Consider the following 26,474-nt stretch of genomic DNA (forward strand, 5'->3'; position numbering starts at 1 on the left):
AAGTTTGGGCATCTGGGCCCTGCGTCAGGGGGTGCAGCACGAAGAGAGGTGTTGTACACCTCTTGTGGCGCAAGGATAGGAAACTCCCGAGCTAAAGTGCCGGGCCGTGTGCGCTCCGAGAGAGGCCCGGTGGGGGGGGGGGGACACCTTAAAAAACCCACAGAAACATTCCCAAAACATTGCCCACACCACCACAACACAAATCACAAATGTAATTAAAAGAACAAACACTCGCACTTACCTTCAGAGTACTTTACCTAGCTCTGCGCCGCCGGCTATGCCGGACCACTCTGATATCCCAGGCCGTCATTGCGGGCGCACTTCCAGGCGGACGGATTGGGCAAAAGTCCAAACTCCTGCCGGTGTCGCAACCAGAGGCGTTGCACACCCGGCGCAGCTCTTCCCGGCGGTGCTGCTCAGCGCCACCACAAAACCCGACCAGAAGATCGCGGCGGGGCGCTGGAGACCTCACCGCCGCCTTTCACCCCGCTCCGGGGCAAAACCCCGAGCGCAAAGGACGGGAAAATCCAGCCCCAGGTGTTTAATACACGGGTTTCAGTAATCTCGGATTGCAGATAGTACTTAGCCAATCTGATCATGCATCTCCCCCCAGTGAATCCTGTGCACATTAACCTCTGGTTGCAGATCCCGCAGTCATCAATTATTACACATTGTTTCTCTCGTACTTCCTTTACAGTTTTTTCCTAATGAAGATCTCCAGACTCTGAAACAATGCATCTCAATTCGAGACAGTATCCTTCAGAAGAAACTCGAAGAACACAAGGTACTTTGGTGTGAAATGTGTAGCATCTCAATTTTATCTGTGCAATGGGAGAAGTTAAATGGGTGTGTGCTATCAGATCAGTCAACAATTGTATAAGTTGTAGTCAACACTCAACTGCACATAAGAACATAAAACATAGGAGCAGGAGTAGGCTACACAGCCCCTCGAGCCTGCTGCACCATTCAATAAGATCATGGCTGATCATCGACCTCAACTCCACTTTCTCGCCTGATCTCTGTATCCCTTGATTCCCCTAGACTTGAAAAATCCATCAATCTCAGCCTTGAATATATTCAGAGACTCAGCATCCACAGCCCTCTGGGGCAGAGAATTCCAAAAATTCACAATCCTCTGAGTGAAGAAATACCCCTTATCCTGAGACTGTGCCCCCTAGTTCTAGACACTCCCACCAGGGGAAACAACCTCTCAGCATCTACCCTGTCAATCCCCTTCAGAATCTTGTATGTTTCAATGAGATCACCCTTATTCTTCTAACTTCAGAGAGTATAGACTATATTCCAATATTTGTAAATTGCTGCAGATAAGTTTTTTTTTCCAGTCTCTGGTTCTTTTCCAATAATGTGCAACCACTACCTGTGGTATCCAATAGGGCTTCAGGACAGAAAATGAAGTGCAGGTCAATCTCCCCCCAGGATCTCCCCAGTACAGCATTAAACTGCCTCTAGAATGATTCCAGAGGGGTTGCCTCCACATCCCTACCCAGAAGACCATTCCAGGTATTAATCCAGGTGTACAAATGTTCTTCCTGATGACAGTTCTAACATTCACCCGATTGTACCTATATCTTCCTGTCCTGCCATCTTGGTTTAATCTGAAACAGTCCTCGGGACTAAACTTTTCTATTCTACTGATTACATTGTACACCCTATAAAGCGCCCCCCCCCCCCTCACTCATTTATCTCCATCTCCTTTTAAGCTGAAGAGTTCAACTTCTTCGCCATTACTCAATCCTCTGACACTGGGGATCCACCTCGAGGCACTTTCCCCTCACAACTCCCCAGGGCTTCGATTTTTCCCTTGTGCCTCAGTGACCGGAACTGAATGCGGTAATGAAGATGCCGCCCAACCACAAGATCTGCAGCGATTCAGCGCATTATCTTGGCTTTTGTCAACAGTCTAATTGATCATAAGATAAGAAGTAGGAGCAGGAGTAGGCCATACAGCCCCCTTGAGCCTGCTCCGTCATTTAATACGACCATGGCTGATCCGATCATGGACTCAGGTCCACTTCCCCGTCCGCTCCCCATAACCCCTTATCCCCTTATCGTTAAGAAACTGTCTATTTCTGTCTTAAATCATCGCAGCTGCCAGTCATTTCTTTGATCGCTTTAGCCTGTGCAGCTCTCAACTGTGTGTATGTTTTTATTTCAGTGATTCTTGTTGTTTCCCCACCCCCCTTCCAGGCAAATTACAACAGCGACTCTGTCAATGATTTGCTCGACATCCTCATAAAAGCCAAGATGAATTTAGAGAACAACAACAGCTTGGTGCACGGGATGGAGTTGACGGATGACCACGTGCTCATGGCGGTGGCCGACATATTTGGGGCAGGGGTGGAGACCACAGTTACCACGATCGGATGGATTTTTATTTATCTGCTTCACAATCCTGAGGTAAAAGAAACATTTAAAGAAAAACATACAACAGTATTTACAGCACAAAAACAGGCCATTCGGCCCAACAGGTGCGTGCTGGAGTTTATCAGCCTCCTCCCACCGCTCTTCATCTCACCCCATCAACATATCCCCTTCCCCTCTCCCTCATGTGCTTACCAAGCTTCTCCTTGAATCCATCGATATAATTCGACTCATCCACTCCCTGTGGTAGTGAGTTATACGTTCTGAGTAAAAAAAAGTTTCTCCTGAACTCAAACAACAACTTGTATTTATATAGCGCCTTCAACGCAGTAAAACCTCCCCAGGGGCTTCACAGCGTGATAAAACAAAATCTGGCACCAACTCACATAAGGAGATAAGTAGGGCAGGTCAAAGACGTAGGTTTTAAGGAGCATCTTAAAGCAGGAGAAATAGGCGGAGAGGTTTAGAAAGGGAATTCCAGAGCTTAGGGCCCAGGCAGCTAAAGGCACGGCTGGTGGAGAGATTAAAATCGGGGATGCTCTGGAGGCCTGAATTCCCTATTGGATTTTGTGGGTTGAGAGGTTTGAATGTTTTTAGCACTAAAATAAGGAACAGAAAATGCTGGATACACTCAGCGGGTCAGGCAACATCTGTGAAGAGAGAAACAGAGTTAACATTTCAGGTCAATGACCTTACATCAGAACTGATCAATTCTAGTCTTCATCTTCTTAAGCAGTCCCTTGGGGTCAATGATGACTTGCTCCCACACTAAAAATGAGTTCTCAGGTGACTATACAGTCCAATGCGATATCTACAGTCTCTGTCACAGGTGGGGCAGATGGTGGTTGAAGGAACGGATGGGTGGGGAGTCTGGTTTGCCACACGCTCCTTCCGCTGCCTGCGCTTGGTTTCTGCATGCTCTCGGCGATGAGACTCAAGGTGCTCAGCGGCCTCCCGGATGCTCTTCCTCCAATTTGAGCGGTCCTGGGCCAGGGATTCCCGGGTGTCGGTGGGGATGTTGCACTTTTTCAAGGAGGCTTTGAGGGTGTCCTTGAAGCGTTTCCTCTGCCCTCCTGGGGCTCGCCTGCCGTGTCAGAGCTCTGAGTAGAGCGCTTGCTTTGGGAGTCTCGTATCAGGCATGTGGACGATGAGGCCTGTCCAGCAGAGCTGATTAAGTGTGGTCAATGCTTCAATGCTGGGGATGTTGGCCTGAGCGAGAACACTGACGTTGGTGTGCCTATCCTGTCAATGGATTTGCAGGATCTTGCAGAGGCAGTGCTGGTGGTACTTCTCCAGAGTTTTGAGGTGCCTGCTGTATATGGTCCACGTCTCTGAGCCATATAGGAGGGCGGGTATTACTACTGCACTGTAGACCATGAGCTTGGTGCCAGGTTTGATGTCCTGGTCTTCAAACACTCTCTTCCTCAGGCGACCTCAGGCTGCACTGGCACACTGAAGGCAGTGTTGGACCTCGTCATCGATGTCTGCCCTTGTTGACAGTAGGCTCCCGAGGTATGGAAAATGGTCCACGTTGTCCATGGCCTCATTGTGGATTTTGATAACCGGGGGGTAGTGCTGTGTGGTGGAGTTAGGTTGGTAGAGGACCTTTAGTGTAAGGAATGTTTGATGTAAGGCCCATGCTCTCGTACGCCTCGGTGAAGGTGTTGACGATGGCTTGGAGTTCGGCCTCTGAGTGTGCGCAAACGCAAGCGTCGTCTGCATACTGTAGTTCGATGACAGAGGATGGGACGACTTTGGATCTGGCCTGGAGACGGCGGAGGTTGAACAGATTCCCATTTGTTCTGTAATTTAGCTCCACTCCAGCGGGGAGCTTGCTGAGTGTGAGGTGGAGCATAGCAGCAAGAAAGATCAAAAAGAGCGTTGATGCGATAACACAGCCTTGCTTGACCCCGATTGGACGTGAATTGGGTCTCTGGTGTATCCGTTGGTCAGAACCTTTGCTTTACCTTCTCCATGGCTCTAATGTGCTTGCTATAGAGCAGGAAGGTTATGCTTAAATTGTATAATACTTTGGTTAGGCCACAGCTGGAATACTGCGTGCAGTTCTGGTCGCCGTATTATCGGAAGGACGTGATTGCACTGGAGAGGGTGCAGAGGAGATTTACTAGGATGCTGCCAGGAATGAAGAAGCTTAGTTATGAGGACAGATTGGATAGGCTGGGTTTGTTCTCATTGGAACAGAGGAGGTTGAGAGGAGACCTCATTGAGGTGTACAAAATATTGAGGGGCCTGGACATAGTGGATAGTAAGGGTCTATTTCCATTGGTGGAGGAGTCTATTATAAGGGGGCATAGTTTTAAGGTGGTTGGTGGAAGGTTTAGAGGGGATTTGGGTGAGGGGCTTCTTTACACAGAGGGCTGAAGGGATCTGGAACTCGCTGCCTGGAAGAGTGGTGGATGCAGAAATCCTCACCACTTTTAAGAGATAGTTGGATAGGCACTTCAAGTGCAGTAACCTGCAGGGTTACGGACCTAGAGCTTGTAATTGGGATTAGAGTGGATGACCTTTTGTTGGATGGCACAGATATAATGGTAAGTACTGCAGGGAATAGAATACGGCCAGGGTGATCTCCTGGACTAGTTTTAATCGCCTGGATGGGTCGGAGAGGAATTTTCCCAGATTTTTTCTCCCTAAATTGGCCATGGTTTTTTATCTGGTTTTTGCCTCTTCCAGGAGATCACATGGCTCCGGTTGGGGTGGAGTGTAGAATGTTTCAGTGTAAGGGGTGTCGCAGTTGTGTGAGGCGGACTGGTTGGGCTGGGTGCTCTTTGCCTTTCCGTCATTATTCATAGGTTTATATGTAACCTTTAGGGTTGCTGACCAAGGGCCATGTGGCTCTTTGTCGGCCGGCGCGGACGCGATTGGCCGGAATGGCCTTCTTTTGCGTTGTAAATTTCTATGTTTCTATGTTTCTATTAATCTAAAACTGCGGACAAAACGCCAACTGATGCCTAATCAACATCTTGTACAAATTGAACAGTGCTTCCCTGCTTTATAGTCAGTGTACCTATCTCTACATGAATCTAATTTGCCTTTGTATTGTCTTTTCTACCTGTACCCCTGCATTTAAAAATCTGTGTAACTGCACCCAGTCATCGCGCTGTTCCATCATACACTCTGTTAAAATCTTACCTCTCAGGGTACACGGTCCACGCCTGATAATTCAACGTTATATTTTTGCACTTGCAGTGTCAGCTGTGGCTCAGTGGATAGCACACTCGCCTCTGAGTCAGAAGGTTGTGGGTTCAAGTGCCACTCCAGAGACTTGAGCACAAGAAAATCTAGGCTGACACTCTAGTGCATTCCCGAGGGAGTGCTGCACTGTCGGAGGTGTCCTCTTTCGGATGAGATGTTAAATTGAGGTCATAGAATCATAGAAATTTACAGCACGGAAGGAGGCCATTTTGTTCCATCGTGTCCGCGCCGGCCAGCAAAGAGCTATCCAGCCTCATCCCACTTTCCAGCTCTTGGTCCGTGGTCTTGTAGGTTACGGCACTTCAAGTGTATATCCAATGTGGTGAGGGTTTCTGCCTCTACCACACTTTCAGGCAATGAGTTCCAGACCCCCACCACCCTCCTACCAATTACTTTAAATCTATGCCTATAGTCTTCGTCCCATCTGTCCTCTCAGTAAAAGATCCCATGGCACTATTTTGAAGAAGAGCAGGGGAGTTCTCCCCAGTGTCTTGGCCAATATTAATCCCTCAATCATAATAACAAAAACAAATTATCATTGCTGTTTGTGGGAGCCTGCTGTGCGCAAATTGGCTGCTGCGTTTCCTACATTACAACAGTGACTACACTTCAAAAAGTATCTCATTGACTGTAAAGCACTTTGGGACATCGGTGGTTGTGAAAGGTGCTCTAGAAATGAAAGTCTTTCTTTCTACTGAAGAAAATGTGTACTAACGATTAATTTGAATAAAGCAAGATAAATAACAGCAAGTGGATTTAGTGCTAACATTTCTTTAAATTATCAGATAATTTGAATTGAGTGGCTTTGAATTCAGAGAAGTTGTTGGTATTTCCTTGCAGTGTTTTCTTTTTGAAAAATGTACATTTCTCTGCATTTGTCACCTCTCTGCTAACCCATCTATGTCCTCTGCAATATCCTAAATTCTTCCCGATTGTTTGCTATGCCCCCTGATTTGTTATTGTCAGCAAACCTCAATATGATTTCTCTTGTGCCTGTAACATTTTTGGGGGCTTCTCTATCCTTCTTACTCCAGACCTTTGACCCCTGTGTTTTAGATCACTCACACAGGTGAGTCCCAACACCATACTTCTTTGAGGGTGTCTTCAACAGAACTTCATATCCCCGGCTGATTGGTCAAGTTCAATATTGACACCCCTCCAACGTGTGCAATTGCTGTGTCTTGCTGAAGTCTAGAGTTTAGAAGACTGAGAGGTGATCTCATTGAAACATACACAATTCTTCAGTCCTCCACAGCCCTCTGGGGTAGAGAATTCCAAAGCTTCACCACCTGCTGAATTAAGACATTTCTCCTCATCTCGGTCCTAAATGACTGACCCCTTATTCTGTGACCCTTGGTTCTAGACTCCCCAGCCAGAGGAAACATCCTTCCTGCATCTACCCTGTTAAGCTCTGTAAGAATTTGGTATATTTCAATTAGATTATCTCTCGTTCTTCTAAACTCTAGAGAATATAAGCCTAGTCTACTCAATCTCTCCTCATAGGACAATCCCCCCACCCCCCCAGCCCCCATCCCAGGAATCAGTCTGGTGAACCTTTGTTGCATTCCCTCTTTGGCAAGTATATCCTTTCTTGGGTAAGGAAACTAAAACTGTACACAATATTCCAGATGTGGTCTCACCAGGGCCAGATGTGATCTCACCAGGGCCAGATGTGATCTCACCAGGGCCCTATATAATTGCAGTAAGACATCTTTACTCTTAAACACCACATAAAAAAACGTTTGCTATATTATAGGTAGATTATTCAATGAGTAAGACAGCTGAATAGTTTGACGCTCTGTTTTCACTGCAGGTGCAGAAAAAAATACAGGAGGAAATCGATAACACCATTGGATTTGAGAGGACTCCCACAATAAGTGACAGATGCAATATGCATTTTCTCAATGCAACTCTCAGTGAAGTCCTGCGGATCCAACCAGTATCACCTCTCGTAATTCCACACTTGGCTTTAGCTGACTCCAGGTAAATGCGTCTTGGATCCAAGGCATCTGCATGTCCTGAATTGTATATTGGGAACATAGGAACAGGAGTAGGCCATTCAGCTCCTCGAGCCTCTTCTGCCACTCAATTAGATCATTAGTGATGTGTATCTTAAATCCAGTTACCCACCTTGGTTCCATATCCTTTAATACCCTTACCTCACAAAAATCTATCACATTTTCAATAGACCCCCAGTCTCTACAGCTTTTTGGCAGAGAGTTCCAGATTTTCATTATGCTTTGTGTGAAGAAATGCTTTCTGATATCACCCCTGAACATCCTGGCTTTAATTTTAAGCTTATAATAGATAAGGGAGAACCAGTGGATGTAGTGTATTTGGATTTTCAGAAGGCCTTTAATAAAGAGGTTAATGTACAAAATTAAAGCACATAGGATTGGGGGTAATGTATTGGCATGGATTGAAAATTGGTTAACTGACAGAAAACAGAGAGTAGGAATAAACAGGTCTTTTTCAGGGTGGCGGGCAGTGACTAATGGGGTACCACAGGGATCAGTGCTTGGGCCCCAGCTATTCACAATATATATAAATGATTTGGATGAGGGAACCAAATGTAATATTTCCAAGTTTGCTGACGACACAAAACTAGGTGGGATTGTGAGTTGTGATGAGGATGCAAAGACACTGCAAGGCGATTTAGATAGGTTGAGTGAGTGGGCAAACACATGGCAGATGCAGTATAACGTGGATAAATGTGAAGTTATTCACTTTAGTAGGAAAAACATAAAGACAAAGTATTATTTAAATGGCGATAACTTGGGAAATGTCGGTGTACAAAGGGACCTGGGTGTCCTTGTACACCAGTCATTGAAAGCAAACATGCAGGTGCAGCAAGTAGTTAGGAAGGCAATTGGTATGTTGGCCTTCATTGCAAGATGATTTGAGTACAGGAACAAGGGTGTCTTACTACAGTTATACAGGGCCTTGGTGAGACCACACCTGGAGTATTATGTGCAATTGTGGTCTTCTTACCTAAGAAAGGATATACTTGCCTTAGAAGGAGTGCAGCGAAGGTTCACCAGACTGATTCCTGGGATGGCAGGACTGTCATATGAGGAGAGATTGGATCGACTAGGCCTGTATTAACTAGAGTTTAGAAGAATGAGAGGGGATTGCATTGAAACGTATAAAATTCTGACGGGGCTGGACATACTGGATGCGGGGAAGATATTTCCCCTGGCTGGGAAGTCTCGAACAAGTGGTCACTGTCATGTATTCAACTGTCATTGTAACCCATGTAAAAGCTGACCTAAGTTGTACACCTTGAGAACATTAACCACAAGGGGGTGAACTTGTGGGAGACACTCCTAACCTGGACTTTCAGGTATAAAAGGGGAAGCTCCACCCATCTTCACACTTGAGGTCTTGGTAATAAAGGTAACTGGTCACAGAGTGACCTTATCTCAAGTATGGGCCTCGTGTGCATTTATACTGTATAGTAAGGACGTATCAGTCACAGTCTCAGGATATGGGGTAGGAAATTTAGGACTGAGATGAGGAGAAATTTCTTCACTCAGAGGGTGGTGAACCTGTGGAATTCTCTACCACAGAAGGCTGTGAAGGCCAAGTCACTGAATATATTTAAGAAGGAGATAGATAGCTTTCTAGACTCAAAAGGCATCAAGGGGTCTGAGGAGAAAATTGGAATAAGGTGTTGAGACAGAGGATCAGCCATGATCATATTGAATGGCGGTGCAGGCTCGAAGGGCCGAATGGCCTACTACTGCTCCTATTTTCTATTTGTTCTATGTTTCCATATTATGCCCTCTTGTTTTGGACTTCCCCACCAGAGGAAATAGTTTCTCTCCATAAACTCTTAACACATTATTTAATCATCTTATACACCTCAATTAGATCACCCCTTAATATTCTACACTTAAAGGAATACAAGCCTAGTCTGTGCAACCTATCGACATATTTTAACCCTTTTAGCCCCAACATTCTGGTGAATCTACACTGGACCCCCTCCAAGGCCAATATATCCTTCCTGGAGTGCGGTGCTCAGAACTGAACGAAGTTGCTCCAGATGTGGTCCAACCAGATCTTTATTCAACTGTAGCATAACTTCCACCCCTTTATATTCCAGCCCCCTTGAGACAAAGGCCGACATTTCATTATCCTTTTTAATTATTTGTGGTACCTGTCCCCAGCTGTTAGTGATTTCTGTACATGGACCTCTGCTCCTCCACAGTTCCGAGCTCCACGCTATTTAGACAATACTCTGATCTATCTTCCTTAGGTACAAATTGGATGACCTCACACTTCCCCACGTTGAACTGCATCTGCCACAGTTTTGTCCAATCAGTTAATCTATCAATGGCCCTTGCAACCTTTCCTTTCCCATCTACACTATTTACTGTGCCACCTAACTTAGGGGCCAAGTTTCGGCCTGAGTTGCTCCTGTTTTTTTGGAGCAATTGGTTTAGAATGGAGTATCTTAGAAATTGCAATTCTCTGCATTTACTTTGCTCCAGTTCTAGTCAGTTAGAACAGTTTCAGTTTGGAACAGATTTTTTTTTTCAAAAGGGGGCGTGTCCGGCCACTTACGCCCGTTTTGAAAGTTTAGGCAGTGAAAACTTACTCCAAACTAATTTAGAATGGAATAAGTGCAGATTTTTGTACGCTCAGAAAAACCTTGCCTACACTAAGAAAATCAGGCGTAGGTTACAAATCAGGTGTAGGGAATGTGGGGGGGGGGGGGGTTTAAAGGAAGTTTACAAACATTAAAAAATTCAGTTTTACAAATAAAGAGCCATCATCAATAATAAATTATAAATACATCAATAAATCAACCAATAAATCAATCAAAAAAAATTAATAAAAAATTAAAAAAATTTAAAAATCAATATATAAAACATTTTCTACTTACCGACTGCAGCACCGGGAGCCCTCCAACAGCGTCCCCCCCCCTCCCCCCCCCAATGTGTCTCTGTCAGTGTCTCTATCTCTCTGTCTGTTTGTGTGTGACTCTTTCACTCTCTGTCTGTCAGTGTCTGTGTTTCTGACAGTGAGGGGAGTGGGAGGAGGGGGGGAGAGGGAGAGTGAGGGAGGGGGGGGAGAGGGAATGAGGGGAGGAGGAGGGGGGGAGGGGGAGAGGGGGAGAAGGGAGGGAGAGGAGGGAGGGAAGAGAGGGGGAGAAGGGAGGGAGGGAGGGGAGGGGGAGAGAGAGAGAGGGGGACAAAGTCGGGTCCGGGGGGGGGGGTCGGGTCCGGGGTCGGGTCGGGTCAGGTCCGGGGGTGGGAATGGGAGTTGGGTCGGGTCCGGGTGGGGAGTGGGAGTCGGGTCGGGTCCGGGGGCGGGGGTGGGAGCGGGAGCGGGAGTAGGGTTGGGTCGGGTCAGGTCCGGGGCAGGGGGGGGAGCGGGGGTTGGGTCGGATCCGGGGGCTGGGGGGGTCGGGTCCGGGGTCCGGTCCTGGGGCGGGGGGTGGGTCGGGTCCGGGGGTGGGGGGGGGGAGTGGGAGCGGGAGTCGAGTCGGGTCGGGTTGGGTCCGGGGTGGGGGGAGCGGGGGTCGGGTCCGGGGCGGGGTAGGGGAGTCGGGTCGGGTCCAGTCCAGTCCGGGGGCGGTTGGGGGGGGGGGGGGGAGTGGGAGCGGGAGTCGGGTCGGGGTGGGGGGAGCAGGGGTCGTGTCCGGGGCGGGGTGGGGGAGTCGGGTCGGGTCGGGAGGAAGCAGGAGCTGGGAGTGGGAGGTGCAGCCTGATCTACGCCGCCCCAGTGAGGCCATTCGGCCAGGGCTAGGGGCTGCGTGCTTCAGGCCACTCCCATACAGTTTTGGGAGCCTGGAGCTACTGCACAGGTGCGCCCATGTAGCGCGCCTATGCAGAGGTCCCGGCACTGTCTTCAGCGCAGGGACCTGGCTCCGCCCCCCCACAGCTCGTGCTGTGCCGCGCCCAGCTCCAGAGGACCTGCAGGGAGCCGGAGAATCGATAAGTATTTTTTTGACGCACTTTCTGGCGCAAAAAACGGGCGTCCAGGTCGGGGCTGCGCCGTTCTAGTCACGGCCTGAAACTTGGGCCCTTAGTATCATCAGCAAACTTGGATATGCAGCTCTCCATTCCTTCATCTAAGTCACTGATAAATATAGAGAAAAGCTGAGGCCCCAGTACAGATCCCTGGGGGGGACACCACTACTCACATCCTGCCAGTTGGAGTACATATCCATTATTCCTACTCTCTGTCTCCTACCTCCTAACAAATTCCCTACCCATGTCAATTGATCTTGATAGCCCTGTTACAATGGGCACGTGTTTAAATCCTTCTGTAACTCTGTAACTTCCAAAATTGGTTTTGTAAAGCTACATATCTGGACAATCTGACATATCCAAGTACCAATCATTTTCATGCCCAATGCATATTTTTATAGCCAAAAAATAATCCAAAAATAAGGGGTGTGCATTATACACGGATAGTAAAATTCAAGGCTCAAATATGAGGGGAGAGAAACAGTACATCTCATACCCACAGACTCTTGATGCTTAATTCTCCTGTGCTGTGGTGTAAGTTATTTTAGGCAGGTAGATGATGTCTACAGCAGGTAATGCTCATATCTTCCACTCATACTTCAACACCAGGGAACGGACTGGCCAAAACGTCACATGGGGGCTTATTGAACTTTTCACCCAGGTTTTTTAAGCAAAAGCTACGAGCTGTGGTGGATTGGAAGATAGCGCAAACCAGTGAAGGAGGTACAGCTGTCAGCCGTGGCTCGGTTGATAGCACTAAATATAAACCTATGAAAACGGTGGGCAGGAAAAGACCAACTGTTCCATCAAGCCAGCCCACACACAGGATGACTGGAGCAATGTGTGGTGGCCATTGCACACCAGCCACCACACGGGCTTGACAGAGCTAGGTCTTTGTCCAATGGCCAGGATTACCCAAGACAACTGGAAATCTGTTCTGCTGCATGGAACTAGTGTGCATACATATCGCAGTGTGGGCTGGCCTGTGCTGCCCCTGGGCCCCTGGCCCCGAACTCACGCCTCCTCTGGGCCCCGATCACATCCCTCCACAGTCTTTCACAGCTCCTTCGCCCCGATCTCGTCGCTCCTGCTGCATCTGCCCACGCTCCAATCATCGACCTGGACCTTGCTGACATCACCCACCACATCAGTGGCAATGCATTCCAGAGACTTACTACTCTCTGGGGAAAGAAGACCCGCCTTACATCCAGTCTATTCCTACTCTTACACTGTGTACAGTAGACAACTCAAGTTGCTGGAGAAATATCACCAACGATGTGTCCGCAAGATCCTACAAATCTCCTGGGAGGACAGACGCACCAATATCAGCATCCTCATCCAGCACTGAAGCACAGACCACACTCAATCAGCTCCGCTGGGCAGGCCACATTGTCTGCATGCCAGACACAAGACTCCCAAACCAAGTGCTCTACTCGGAGCTCCTTCACGGCAAACCAGCCAAAGATGGGCAGGGGAAATGCTACAAAGACACCCTCAAAGCCTCCCTGATAAAGTGCAAGATCCCCACTGACATCTGGGAATCCCTGGCCCAAGACCGCCCTAAGTGGAGGAAGTGCATCCGAGAGGGCGCTGAGCATCTCGAGTCTCAATGCCAAGAGCATGCAGAAATCTAGCGCAGGCAGCGGAACGAGCGTGCAGCAAACCTGTCCCACCCACCCCTTCCCTCAACGACTATCTGTCTCACCTGTGACAGAGTCTGTGGCTCTCGAATTGGTCTGTTCAGCCACCAAAGAACACTTCAGGAGTGGAAGCAAGTCTTCCTCGATTCTAAGGGACTGCCTATGATGATGATGACTCTTACACCGTCTAAATGTGTATCCTCTCGTGCTCTCCATTTTGTTAAACTGGAATAATCTATCAATAGAGACGCTATCCAACCCTTTCATTATTTTATCGCCCTCGATCAGATCTTCTCCAAAGTTTCCTCTGCTCAAGAGTAAGTAGAGCCAACTCTTTGAGCCTATCTGAGTAACTAAGTAACCTCTGGGTCAGAAGGTCGTGAGTTCAAGTCCGACTCCAGGAACTCGAGCACATAAATCTAGGCTGACACTCCAGTGCAGTGTTGAGGGAGTGTTGCATTGTCGGAGGTGCCGTCTTTCAGTTGAGAAGTTAAATTGAGGTCCCGTCTGCCCTTTCAGGTGGGCATAAAAGATCCCATGGCACGATTCAAAGAAAACAGACTGGATGCAGGGAGAATGTTTCCCCTGGCTGGGAAGTCAAAAACAAGGGGTCACAGTCTCAGGATACGGGGTAAGAAATTTAGAGCCGATATGAGGAGAAATTTTTTCACTCAGAGGGTGGTGAACCTGTGGAATTCTCTACCAGAGAAGGCTGTGGAGGCCAAGTCACTGAATATATTTAAGAAGGAGATTGATAGATTTCTAGACACAAAAGGCATCAAGAGGTATGGGGAGAAAGCAGGTATATGGTGTTGAGATAGAGGATCAGCCATGATCATATTGAATGGTGGTGCCGGCTCGAGGGACCGAATGGCCGACTACTGCTCCTATTTTCTAAGAGCAGGGGAATTATCCCTGGTGTCATGGCCAATATTTATCTCTCATGGCCAATATTTATCACAAAAAACATTATCTGGTCATTTATTTAATTGCAGTTTGTGGGAGCTTGCTTTGCACAAATTGGCTGCCACGTTTCCTACATTACAACAGGTGACAACACTTCAAAAAGTACTTCACTGGCTGTAAAGCGCTTTGGGATGTCCTGAGGTAGTGAAAGACGCAATATAAATGCAAGTCTGTCTTTCTAGGAGGTGATCTGGTTTTGAAAAAAAATTATTCACATACTTTTGAGATGCAGTTTTAACTGATTCCAATTTGTTGATTTGTAGCATTGGTGACTACACAATCCCAAAAGGAACTCGTGTAGTCATCAACCTCTGGGCTATTCATCACGACGAGAAGGAGTGGAAGAACCCAGATACCTTTGATCCAGGTGAGAGCTGTTCTTTGCAGCCTTCCGGACTCAACATTGCGTTCAACAATTTCAGATCATAATCACAGCTCCCATTTATTGGACAGCAGGTGCTGATGATGACTCTCCCAATCTCTGTAATCTCCTCCAGCCCCACAATCCCCCGAGATGTCTGCGCTCCTCTAATTCTGCCCTCCTGAGCATCCCTGACTATAATCGCTCCACCATTGGGCGGCCATGCCTTCTGTTTTCTGGGCCCCAAGCTCGGGAACTCCCTGCCTAAATCTCTCCGTCTCTCTACCTCTCTTTCCTCCTTCAGGATGCTCTTTAAAACCTACCTCTTTGACCAAGCTTTTGGTCACCTGCACTAATTTCCACTTATTGGTCAAATGTTTATCGCATAATACTTCTGTGCAGCGCCTTGGGACGTTTCACTACGTTAAAGGCGCTATATAAATACAAGTTGTTGTTGTTACCGCTGTCATTTACAGCTTCTCTTGACCCATCTTTTGTTTCTTTACTTGTCCCTTTACCATCTCCTTTCGCCCTGTACCATCATCCCTTTAGTCATTCAATCACTCCTTGCCTTCCACCCTATCACAGGCCTTTCCTTTTCTTCTTTCCTCCCCCTCCATTCGTTCCCCTGTCCCTGCACTCACATAGAAATATAGAAAGTAGGTGCAGGAGTAGGCCATTCGGCCCTTCGAACCTGCACCACCATTCAATAAGATCATGGCTGATCATTCCCTCAGTACCCCTTTCCTGCTTTCTCTCCGTACCCCTGGATCCCTTTAGCCATAAGGGCCATATCTAACTCCCTCCTGAATATATTTAATGAACTGGCATCAACAACGCTCTGCGGCAGGGAATTCCACAGGTTAACAACTCTCTGAGTGAAGAAGTTTCTCCTCATCTCAGTTCTAAATGGCTTACCCCTTATCCTTAGACTGTGACCCCTGGTTCTGGACTTCCCCAACATTCTTCCTGCATCTAACCTGTCCCGTCCCATCAGAATTTTATGTTTCTATGAGATCCCCTCTCATCCTTCTAAACTCCAGTGAACACAGGCCCAGTCGATCCAGTCTCTCCTCATGTGTCAGTCCTGCCATCCTGGGAATCAGTCTGGTGAACCTTCGCTGCACTCCCTCAACAACAAGAACATCCTTCCTCAGATCAGGAGACCAAAACTGAATACAATATTCCAGGTGAGGCCTCACTAAGGCCCTGTACAACTGCAGCAAGACCTCCCTGCTCCTATACTCAAATCCCGTAGCTATGAAGGCCAACATACCATTTGCCTTCTTCACTGCCTGCTGTACCTGCATGCCAACTTTCAATGACTGATGTACAATGATACCCAAATCTTGCTGCACCTCCCCTTTTCCTAATCTGTCACCATTCAGATAATATTCTGCCTTTGTGTTTTTGCCCCCAAAGTGGATAACCTCACATTTATCCATGTTATACTGCATCTGCCACGTGTTTGCCAACTCACCTAACCCGTCCAAGCCACCCTGCAGCCTTTTAGCGTCCTCCTCACAGCTCACACTGTCACCCAGCTTAGTGTCATCTGCAAACTTGGAGCTATTACACTCAATTCCCTCATCCAAATCATTAATGTATATTGTAAATAGCTGGGGTCCCAGCATTGAGCCCTGCGGCACCCCACTAGTCACTGCCTGCCATTCTGAAAAGGACACGTTTATCCCGACTCTCTGCTTCACAGTTTTGGTCTCCTGCTACACAGATAGATAGATTTTTAACCAATAAGGGAATTAAGGGTTACAGGGAGCGGGCGGGTAAATGGAGCTGAGTCCACGGCCAGATCAGCCATGATCTTATTGAATGGCGGAGCAGGTTCGAGGGGCTAGATGGCCTACTCCTGTTCCTAATTCTTATGTTCTTCCTGTCTGTCAACCAGTTCTCTATCCACGTCAGTACATTACCCCCAATACCATGTGCTTTAATTTTGCAACCAATCTCTTGTGTGGGACCTTGTCAAAAGTCTTTTGAAAGTTCAAATACACCACATCCACTGGTTCCCCCTTGTCCACTCCACCAGTTACATCCTCAAAAAATTCTAGAAGATTTGTCAAGCATGATTTCCCTTTCATAAATCCATGCTGACCTGGGCCAATCCCATCACTGCCTTCCAAATGTGCTGCTATTTCATCTTTAATAATTGATTCCAACATTTTCCCCACTACTGATGTCAGGCTAACCGGTATATAATTACCCATTTTCTCTCTCCCTCCTTTCTTAAAAAGTGATGTTACATTAGCTACCCTCCAGTCCATAGGAACCGATCCAGAGTCGATAGACTGTTGGAAAATGATCACCAATGCATCCACTATTTCTAGGCCTACTTCCTTAAGTACTCTGGGATGCAGACTATCAGGCCCCGGGGATTTATCAGCCTTCAATTCCATCAATTTCCCTAACACAATTTCCCGCTTTATAAGGATATTCTTTAGTTCCTCCTTCTCACTAGACCTTCGGTCCCCTAGTATTTCCAGAAGGTTATTTGTGTCTTCCTTTGTGAAGACAGAACCAAAGCACTTGTTTAACTGGTCCACCATTTCTTTGTTCCCCATTATAAATTCACCTGAATCTGACTGCAAGAGACCTACGTTTGTTTTCACTAATCTTTTTCTTTTCACATGTCTATAGAAGCTTTTGCAGTCAGTTTTTATGTTCCTAGTAAGCTTCCTCTCATACTCTATTTCCCCCCTCCTAATTAAACACTTTGTCCTCCTCTGCTGTATTGCAAAATTCTCCCAGTCCTCAGGTTTGCTGCTTTTTCTGGCCAATTTATATGCCTCTTCCTTGGATTTAATACTATCCTTAATTTCCCTTGTTAACCATGGTTGAGCCACCTTCCCCCTTTTATTTTTATTCCAGACAACGATGTACAATTGTTGAAGTTCATGCATGTGATCTTTAAATATTTGCCATTGCCTATCCACCGTCAACCCTTTAAGTGTCAATTGCCAGTCTATTCTAGCCAATTCACGTATCATACCATCGAAGTTACCTTTCCTTAAGTTCAGGACCCTAGTCTATGAATTAACTGTGTCACTCTCCATCTTAATAAAGAATTCTACTATATTATGTATACTTCCCCAAGGGGCCTCGCACAACAAGATTGCTAATTCGTCCTTTCTCATTACACATCACCCAGTCTAGGATAGCCAGCCCTCTAGTTGGTTCCTCGACATATTGGTCGAGAAAACCATCCCTAATGGTTTTCAGGAAATCCTCCTCCACTGCATTGCTATCAGTTTGGTTAGCCCAATCAATATGTAGATTAAAGTCGCACATGATAACTGCTGTACCTTTATTGCATGCATCCCTAATTTTTTGTTTGATGCTGTCCCCAACCTCACTACTACTGTTTGGTGGTCTGTACACAACTCCCACTAGCGTTTTCTGCACTTTGGTATTCCGTAGCTCCACCCATACCGATTCCATATCATCCAAGCTAATGTCCTTCCTTACTATTGCATTAATTTCCTCTTTAACCAGCAACGCCACCCCACCTCCCTTTCCTTTCTGTCTATCCTTCCTGAATGTTGAATACCCCTGGATGTTGAGTTCCCAGCCTTGGTCACCCTGGAGCCATGTCTCCGTAATCCCAATTACATCATATCCGTTAACTGCTATCTGCGCAGTTAATTCATCCACCTTATTCCAAATACTCCTCGCATTGAGGCACAGAGCCTTCAGACTTGTCTTTTTAACACACTTTGCCCCTTTAGAATTTTGCTGTAATTTGGCCTATTTTGCTTTTTTGCCTTGGATTTCTCTGCCCTCCATTTTTACTTTTCTTCTTTCTATCTTTTGCTTCTGTCCCCATTCTACTTCCCTCCATGTCCCTGCATAGGTTCCCCTCCCCCTGCCATATTAGTTTAACTCCTCCCCAACAGCACTAGCAAACACTCCACCTAGGACATTGATTCCGGTCCTGCCCGGGTGCTGACTGTCCGGTTTGTACTGGTCCCACCTCCCCAGAACTGGTTCCAATGTCCTAGGAATTTGAATCCCTCCCTTCTGCACCACTCCTCAAGCCACGTATTCATCTGAGCTATCCTGCGATTCCTACTCTGACTAGCACATGGCACTGGTAGCAATCCTGAGATTACTACTTTTGAGGTCCTACTTTTTAATTTTGCTCCTAGCTCCCTAAATTCGTCTTGCTTAAAGCCCGTTACATCTCCAACTTTTTCCAGTTCTGATGAAAGGTCACCGACCTGAAATGTTAACTCGGTTTCTCTCTCCACAGACATGCTGCCTGAACAGCTGAATGTCTCCAGCATTTTCTGTTTATATTTCAGACTTTCGGCATCCGGTGTATTTTGCCTTTTGTAGGAACATAAGAAATAGGAGCAGGAGTAAGCTATTTGGCCCCTCGAGCCTACTCCGCCATTCAATAAGATCATGGCTGATCTGATTCTGCCCTCAACTCCACTTCCCCGCCTGCTCCCCATAATCCTTGACTCCCTTATCATTCATAAATCTGTCTATCTCCGCCTTAAATATACTCAACAACCCAGCCTCCACGGCTCTCTGAGGTAGAGAATTCAAAAGATTCACGACCGTCTGAGAGAAGAAATTCCTCATATCCATTTTAAATGGGCGATCCCTTATTCTGAAACTGTGTCCTCTAGTTCTCGATTCCCCCATGAGGGGAAACATTCTCTCTGCATCTACTCTGTCAAGCCTCCTCAGTATCTTATACGTTTCAATAAGATCAGCTCTCATTTTTCTAAACTCCAATGAGTCAGGCCCAACCTGCTCAAGATAGTGAAGGTTCACCAGAGTGATTCCCGGGATAGCTGGACTGACATATGAGGAGAGACTGGATCAACTGGGTCTTTATACACTGGAGTTTAGAAGGATGAGAGGGGATCTCATAGAAACGTATAAGATTCTGATGGGACTGGACAGGTTAGATGCAGGAAGAAAGTTCCTGATGTTGGGGAAGTCCAGAACCAGGGGACACAGTCTTAGGATAAGGGGTAGGCCATTTAGGACTGAGATGAGGAGAAACTTCTTCACTCAGAGAGTTGTTAACCTGTGGAATTCACTGCCGCAGAGAGTTGTTGATGCCAGTTCATTGAATATATTCAAAAGGGAGTTAGATATGGCCCTTACGGCTAAAGGGATTAAGAGGTATGGAGAGAAAGCGGGAAAGAGATACTGAGGGAATGATCAGCCATGATCTTATTGAATGGTGGTACAGGCTCGAAGGGCCGAATGGCCTACTCCTGCACCTATTTTCTATGTTTCTATGTTTCTAACCTTTCTTCATAAGACAACCCCTTCATATTAGGTGCTCCTTACTGAGAGAAAATGAACACAGACCTTGAACACATTAAAAAGTAACGCGTCAAATTTTTCCAATCCCACCCCCGGCTCAAAGCTGCTGAAAGGAACTTTTTAGGTATCTGAATTGAACAGATTATATATACAAGTTGAACCACCCTTATCTGGCACCCTCGGGACTTGGCCTTGCCGAATAAGGGATTTTGCCAGATAAAGGGAAGACAGCCCGAGGGAGGGGAGGGGGGAGGAGGAGGTCAGTGCCCCGGGCGGGCCTGAAGTGTCAGCGAGCCCCAGCGGGCAGAGTGTCGGTGCGACCCCAAAGTCCGGGTGGAGGTCAGCCACGTTCTGCGCATTCGAACCCAACCACCAGAATCATGCCGGATGAGGGGTGGTGCCGGATAAGGGAGTCCCCGATAAGGGAGGTCCAACCTGTATAAAAAATATATATATTTGGTCTCTATTGCAGGCCGGTTTCTGGATGAGGATGGAAAATACATCCATTCTCCTTCGCCCAGTTTCCTGCCTTTCGGGGCTGGCGTCCGTGTTTGCCTCGGGGAGGTGCTGGCAAAGATGGAACTCTTTCTCTTCATGTCGTGGATTCTGCAGCGCTTCACTGTCCATGTCTCCCCAGGCGATCCGCTGCCAGACATGACAGGAAAATTCGGGATTGTCCTGCAACCAACAAAATTCAAGGTCCATCTGAAGATCAGGGAATCTTGGAAAAATTGCGGATTGCGCGATTGACAGCAAAAATGGTGCACCAGCTCAGAAGCAGCAACCAGTCTTAGTAATGCTACTCATCGCTACTGAACAGGGAAAGCAATCACAAGCCCACTGGGCCCCATAATCTGCTACATGTAGTAACTGACGCCTTGCACGGTTCTGTGTACTTAAAGTGTGTTCACGACTGACGAGTTTTTTTTTATTGTGTATAAGCTGCTGGCAAACAGTAACAAAAGTTGCAAGAGAAATGTTAAGAGAAATGAGAAATGCATTTGGGGTGGGTGAGAGGGCGCAACCTAATATTAGAGGGTCTACAAGGCTATGAAGAGGGTCTCCGAGAGAAGTTTAATCCCAGGTCCAAGCAGAAAGTTCCTTGAAAATGACACAGCACTTGGGGTCAAATGGAGATAAGTTTTCAGGGATAATTTGTGGGTTGCTCCACTCTGTCCTTCCCCCCCCCAAAAAAAAATATATAGCGTACCTCCAGTCTCTGAACAATATCTACTACCACACGAGGGTGGCATAAATTTCCATTTTTTCATTCCAGACATCCCGAGGTGTCGCTGAGTGAAACTGACCAATTCATGCCACTTTCATGCTGTGGATTCATGTCCTCCCCCCACGCCCCCCGTCTAGATGAAAGTTGCTCAAATACCTTTTATATAGTTCCCGTTTACGACTGACATACCCAGCAGACTTTCATTCTATCAGTCTGGGATGGACCCAGACCTCAGAGGTGAACCACAGTGTGCTCAGAACATCTCCACCCCCTCCCCACACATTTTAGACATGAAGAGTGGCTGCAGTTGGTTTGGCCGAGGGGGTGATCCCCAATCACTCAGCCCGATAGTGAGAGGGAGCTGAATTGTTAGGTGCTGTTATTCACTCAGAGTGCTGCCTCGATTTATTCCCACTCCTTTGAGGAGTTCGGAGTCCTCCAAGGCAGTCTTTCATAAGAACATCAGAAATAAGAACACGAGTCGGCCATTTGGCCCCTCGAGCCAGCTCCACCATTTAATAAGATCAGGGCTGATCTGATCCTGGCCTCAACTTCACTTCCCTGCCCATTCCCCATAACCCTTCACTCCTCTACAGTTCAAGAATCTGTCTATCTCCACCTTGAGTATATTCAGTGACCCAGTCTCCACAGCTCTCTGGGGCAGAGAATTCCAAAGATTCACAACCCTCCGAGTGAAGAAATTCCTCCTCATCTCCTTATATGGACAACCTCTTATTCTGAAACTTTGCCCCCTAGTTCAAGATTCCCCCACGAGGGGAAACATCTACTCAGTCCCCAAATATTTTAGGCGTGAAGAGTGGCTGCTGTTGGCTTGGCCACCTACCTTTAATAATAAAATTACCTTTAAAGAAGGTCTGAATAGTGAAGCTCCCCTTCTTTAAAGGGAGGTTTGGGTCGGAGACTCCCCCTTTAAATGTTTGGTGAGATTCCTGTCTTTGAAAACGAGAATGTCCCAAGATAAGACTCCCTCTTCAATACACATATCAACTGTAGGTTCAATGAGGCTTTGTTACCCTGAGAAATTACCCAGCTCATGTTTTTCAGTCTGCAATAGTTTTCTGTTCTCTTCAGTGAATACAAGGGCTATGATACAATTCCCTTGACGCAAAGGGGATTTAATAGTTGCATCTGTAATTATAAATGCTGCAATATTTACATATTTGAATAGCTTCCGCTGGCCTCCCCATTTATTTACTCTGATGACCATATTAACATAGGCACAGGCTCCCGTTTTGCTGTTTAGGACACCTTAATGGGTAAAAATGCTTTTCTTCATCTTTCGGATGAGACGTTAAACCGAGGCCCCATCTGCTCTCTCAGGTGAACGTAAAAGATCCTGTGGCACTATTTCGAAGAGCAGGGGAGTTATCCCTGGTGTCCTGGCCAATATTTATCCCTCAATCAACATAAAAACATTGCAATAGTGACTACACTTCAAAAAGCACTTCATTGGCTGTAAAGAGCTTTGAGACGTCCGGTGGTCATGAAAGGCACTATTTAAATGCAAGTCTTTTCTTTTTTTCTCGGAAACAACCTTTCCAGATCGGTCACTGCAACTTTTGGTGCAGACAGGGGAGTCAACATTATTCAGATGTAACTCCTTTGTTTTGCATTAACTAATGGGAGTTTATTTAAGGCACTGTACCTTCTCTTGTGTGAAGACGAGGAGGCTATCTGTAGAGTCTTCATGCATGGGCTACAAGGGCTCCTTTACAGTCATACTCTCCATTGGTGAGTGCTGCACGGAATCTTACTGTTGCAGTTATTCTAATTCTAAAACACTGCACCGAGCTTAACGACATCTACATGAATATTTGTACCTATGAAATATTGTATACAAATATATATTCACAGACTATAGCTACCAGCTAATCAACTTTTGTTCAATACTCAATAAACTGTAGTGATTGCTGCTTTGTGGGATCTCTTCCACCCTTCTTCCTCTGGGCTGAATTTTAAGTTGCTTTAACAGGTTATTCTCGACTGCTGTTGAGATTTGGAGATCCTCTTTGTCATGTATTCTACTGTCATTGTAATCCATGTATAAACTGACCTAAGTTGTACACCGTGAGAACACTGACCACTAGGTGGTGAACTTGTGGGAGACACTCCTAACCTGGACTTTCAGGTATAAAAGGGGAAGCTCCACCCATCTTCTCCACTTCAGTGCTGGCTAATAAAGGTTACTGGTCACAGAGTGACCTTCTCTCTAGTATGGGCCTGGTGTGCATTTGTACTGTATAGTGTTAGTGAAAATAAATTCACATAGACTCTAGTAAAGTAAGAGAGACAACTTTATTGCTTCTCTGGGAGAAGAGTTGCGATCCCGCGATCTGCTAACACCTTCTCCCTGAGTGCCTGGTGCCGCGGGGTTATAAGCAGCTTACAGGGGGTGGGATACAATCATTTAAATTCATTTACATACAACCAATCAATCCATATGGCAATGCAATTCATTTACATACAACCAATCAATCCATATGGCAATGCAATTCATTTACATACAACCAATCAATCCATATGGCAATGCAATTCATTTACATACAACTTTTTAGTCCTAGTGAAACCTGATAGCATGGCACGAGTTTGGGGGCCCTTCCTCTGTATCTTCTTTTGTGGTTAGTTATTCTGTTGCAAAGCTTTCTATGAAACAGTGGCCTGCACCTGGCCAGGAGTCACTTGTTGCTGCAGAGTTCATATTAGGGACAGCAGATAGGCTTCTTGGTACAAAGTTCATTTAGTGGAAAGGCAGATAGTTGGCTTACCCCATCCTGCTTTGCTATGTCTGAAAATCCACTCCAACAGTTCCCCCTGTTGGTCCTGGAGGATGTTCACGAAATCCAGATGATCACAATGAAGGTGGCTCAGTGCCTACCTTCGAGGCAAGTTACTTCCCTGCCTTGCCTGTAGCTCTAGCCTACCCTTCATCGGTAGTGGTCTGTGCCTGCGTCGTCCGCTCCATCTTCCTCGGCGTCTTCGGGTGTTCCCATCAGATGTTCTTTTCCGGTGATCACGCTGGCAACCGGCACTATTCGGGCCATCATGACTTTACAGCAGATATTAAAACATCCGATAATCGAGCAACAAGTAATTATTATTACAACAAGAATAACTACTCCATGCGTTAAATAGGACCCCCAGGATCCCCCAGTCAAACCAGCTATTCCCCCTTTTTGGGCCTTGTCTGAACTCGTCAAGCTGCTTTCTTATGGTATCAATGGCTTGGGTGATATTGTATGATTCATCCGTAACATGCGTTATACATTTGTCTCCTATTATTGTGCATACTCCCCCCTGCTGGGCTAACTGATAATCTACGGCATAACGGGTCTGCTGCGTATACAATCTTAATTCAGACAGCTCCCGGTTGATGGCATCCAATCCCTTAGATGTACTGTTTCCCAGAATGGTTAATTCACAAATAAGATAGTTCCTATTTTTTGCACTAATTACCCCCGCTAATTCCCCCACAGACAGGGCCACGAACAGGGCCTCTACTGATTGGGCTAGTGGGTAACACACGGTTCGATTGCCGTGTAAACGTATATGGGTCTTGAAAAACGAGTTATCTTCAAATCCTATTAGCTTTACAACCGTGACAACATAGAGTAACGCGATTATATACGCTATCTTAGACATGTTTGTTACGCTCAAACAATACAATATTTACACATTAGCAGTAGGCGTAATTTCGACTTGCTTGCAGTCGTCACCTGTTCGGGGTGCATAAACAAGTATCCTGGTTACATTATTGTTAGCGTTAGTGTTTTCTCAGAAGAATCACTCAACACTCAGAGTCGGTTCCAATGCTGATGCGGCCTTTACTACGCTTAGCGGGGAGGAAATCACAAGACTGAGTCCAGGCTTCTCTCCACAGAACAAAGGGTTACATTCACTTTTATATGTTTCACAACAGTTACAAACAGTTTACTACAGTTACACAGCCCATCACGGCTGGACACAAGCCAATCACAACGATTATAGATTACATATAGGTTCTTTTAACCCAATAGAATTCCCCTTATGTCTCAGGAACCATGTGTTCGTCTCTTGTCAGCTTGGGCTGATTGATATAGGTTCTCTCACTAGTTCTTTCTTCTTGGAGAAATAATTGGTTTATAACCTTGTTTACAGGAGATGGGTTCTCTTATCTCTTTCTTCCTGGGGAATTAATTGGTTTATGGCCTTGAATACGGGAGATGGGTTCTCTCCTCATTATTCTTATCCTGCATCCAAGGCATTCCTATAGTGGGCCTCACAGGGTTATTGCTCGGTCATTGAACATTCAACAGTTCACAGCTTGACTACCTGATTTCCCATCATGCCTGGGCAGCCATTTTATGTGTGGCCACTTTAAACTTATATGCGTTTAGATATATCTAGCAGGTGCCTAATGCCTCGTATTCTGGTATATTCTAAAGGTGCCTACCTCCTACAACAACTCCCCCTTTCGGTAAAGGGACTAGTCCTAGTCCCCTTTTAACCGACCATTTGACCTTTATTAGATTTTGTGCACGGCCCGGTACTCCCTGCCTCAACGTGCTGGCCAGTCACGCGGTTTCAGGAGTCCTGGTTGCTTGAATCGAATTGACAAAGGCCAAATCCTCCTGCCCCCTTATCAAACAGGCTTGTTTAGTATCCGGGGAGCGGTGATTTGTCCGTCTTCGCTGTGCGTGGTGTCTGCATGCCTGGCAGGCCATTACGCCCCATGTTATCGCTAAGATCAATTGTATCCCGACCAGTATGTGTGAAATTATTCGAATCCATGGGTGGATGTTCACATTTATTCCCCAGTCCCAGACCTTTCTCCACCAACTCTGACTTTGTAAGTCTACCTCGGTATCTTCTTCCAGTACTTTGATTTTAGTTTGTAGTTGGTGGTAGAGCTTTACGGATTGACCCACTCTGAGCCTCAACTCTCGTAATACTTCGGTTAGATGTGGGATAAGGACCTGATCTGGTTCGTCATAATCCTGTAAATGATCATGGAGCTGATCGGTTACCTCAATAACTTCGGACTTCCGGCGCCTAACCTGGGTGATATGCGTTTGCCCGATCGCGACAGGTCGTAGTGGTGTAAAGCAAAAGTTTGGCTGTGGTATATGGCACTGCAGGTCATTATACTGGAATGAACGCTCAGTAGTAGAGACGCAGTATCTTCCCTTCCTTCCATAGCCTGCCCTCGCGAAGTGCATGTGTGCGGGCACTATTTCTAGTACACACCCGTAGGTTCGGTTAAACCCGCACTCGTCTAGCTCCCCTCGGCCCACCGGGTGAGGGCATACTGTGATTTCCCCCTTTTGCTTGCAATCTGCTAGGGAAATCCCGGTAAGTATGTTGTTTCGACGAACGGCAGAGGTGGTGGTCAGGTAGTAACG

The 26,474-nt window shown here is 46.5% G+C and overlaps 1 protein-coding gene across 2 annotated transcripts in view; it reads left to right on the top strand.

The window, feature by feature from the left end:
* cyp17a1 (cytochrome P450, family 17, subfamily A, polypeptide 1) overlaps positions 1-23,308 on the top strand; it is a 34,056-nt gene extending 10,748 nt beyond the window's left edge. Inside the window, exons 4-8 of one of the 2 annotated variants that reach the window (XM_070876478.1) lie at positions 698-784; positions 2,209-2,418; positions 7,412-7,581; positions 14,446-14,549; positions 20,485-23,308. In XM_070876478.1, the coding sequence (XP_070732579.1) occupies positions 698-784; positions 2,209-2,418; positions 7,412-7,581; positions 14,446-14,549; positions 20,485-20,597 (684 nt within the window). In that variant the 3' untranslated portion in view covers positions 20,598-23,308. Of the gene's footprint in view, positions 1-697; positions 785-2,208; positions 2,419-7,411; positions 7,582-14,445; positions 14,550-20,319 lie in introns of both variants that reach the window. The other variant, XM_070876477.1, reaches the window with a different exon arrangement.
* The last annotated feature ends 3,166 nt before the right edge of the window (positions 23,309-26,474 follow it).

This window comes from Pristiophorus japonicus, chromosome 3 (genome assembly GCF_044704955.1).
Source record: "Pristiophorus japonicus isolate sPriJap1 chromosome 3, sPriJap1.hap1, whole genome shotgun sequence".
Lineage (NCBI taxonomy): Eukaryota > Metazoa > Chordata > Chondrichthyes > Pristiophoridae > Pristiophorus > Pristiophorus japonicus.